Here is a 1,353-nt window from a genome sequence, read left to right on the forward strand (position 1 = left end):
GTATGTATATATATGTGTATATACCACTCAGCCAACAATCGGCCGACAGAGAGCCACCGTCAAGAGAAGGGACAAAAAGGGTCACGCCGATGAATCATCCTAAGACAGAAGATCCTTAGATTCCGAGATTAGAATCCCAACGGACATCATCTTCACCCTCAAAAATCCCCCTTTCGGTACACAACTACTCCCCGTCACTCCAATCTTCATATGAACTAAAAAAAAAAAACAAAATAATAAAAATAAAAATATGTATATATATTTTTTTTTGAATAAATATATATATACATATATATATATTAATTATAAATAATTCGATTCACTAAAAATCCCAATTTAGATTACTCACGATAATTTAAACTCCCCCCCACATCTATTCGCATGCCGAGGAAACCAGGAAAAGAATTTAGCATCAGGTAACCGTTTGATCATCCTGATAACACGCAGCCCACACCTTTCACAAATATAAAGTTTATCCAAACCTATCCTCCTCAATCTCTTCCAGTCCACATCACTTTCATCTTCAATATCACACTGTAAAGCCTCATTCACTCTAATCACCTCCCTCTTCCAGTTGAACCCATGCAGCTGATTTTCCATACGATCTCCCCCCATCACATCCACATAAGCATGGCATAACTCATGCAAAATAATCTTCACCAAAACCGTCCTACTGAGCCCAGCAGAGAAAAGACATTCCTGCAGGAAAATCTTCCGCTGCAAGAAATCAGTGTATCCAAACGTGTCCTTAAAATCCTTGCTTCTCCACAAAGTATAACCACGCAGTTTTCCTCCGAAAAGCAATGTATCGAACACCCGCATCAGGGCACGATAGTCGGGATCCTCCCCAAGAACTCTCCCCACATACTCCATAAGACCCCGAGGAACGGTAGTTGCCCCCATGGGACGGTCACACCGGAAAAGATTAACACGTGCCTGCACCCCAAACAATCTCCTCCATTCACGCTTACAACCACGCATCTAAAATAACTAATCAATAAATTAATCAATTACCCTCACGAAATATCACAATACCACAATATCACACAAATATATACATAATAATTACCTTTCCTGAAGAACACAGCAGCAAATCAACCAATAACTCAAAATAACACCTGTTGCGACCCACGTGCTAATCAATCGGAAATAAAAATGGTGACCGACAAGCACTCATCGCCGTGACCCAGTGCCCCAGTGCCTCTGACGGCTGGATTTGCATATTAATTAATCTAGCCACGCCCCCACACTTACCGACAACACCTGTCAATCAAAAGCGCGCGATACCGACAGCAGATTGAAGAATCTACAAGCGCGCCAATCCAATTTTCGATTCCTTATAAAATAAAATAC

At 41.0% G+C, this 1,353-nt stretch overlaps 1 protein-coding gene across 1 annotated transcript; it reads right to left on the reverse strand.

Moving 5' to 3' along the window:
- Positions 1 to 345: 345 nt before the first annotated feature.
- On the reverse strand, positions 346 to 981 carry LOC107043190. Its single transcript, XM_015264558.2, has one exon. It carries the CDS (start codon positions 979 to 981, stop codon positions 346 to 348), a length of 636 nt encoding a protein of 211 aa, XP_015120044.1.
- Between the last annotated feature and the right edge of the window lie 372 nt (positions 982 to 1,353).

This window comes from Diachasma alloeum, unplaced genomic scaffold, assembly GCF_001412515.2.
Source record: "Diachasma alloeum isolate Michigan unplaced genomic scaffold, Dall2.0 Dall_scaffold_00552, whole genome shotgun sequence".
NCBI classification, from domain to species: domain Eukaryota; kingdom Metazoa; phylum Arthropoda; class Insecta; order Hymenoptera; family Braconidae; genus Diachasma; species Diachasma alloeum.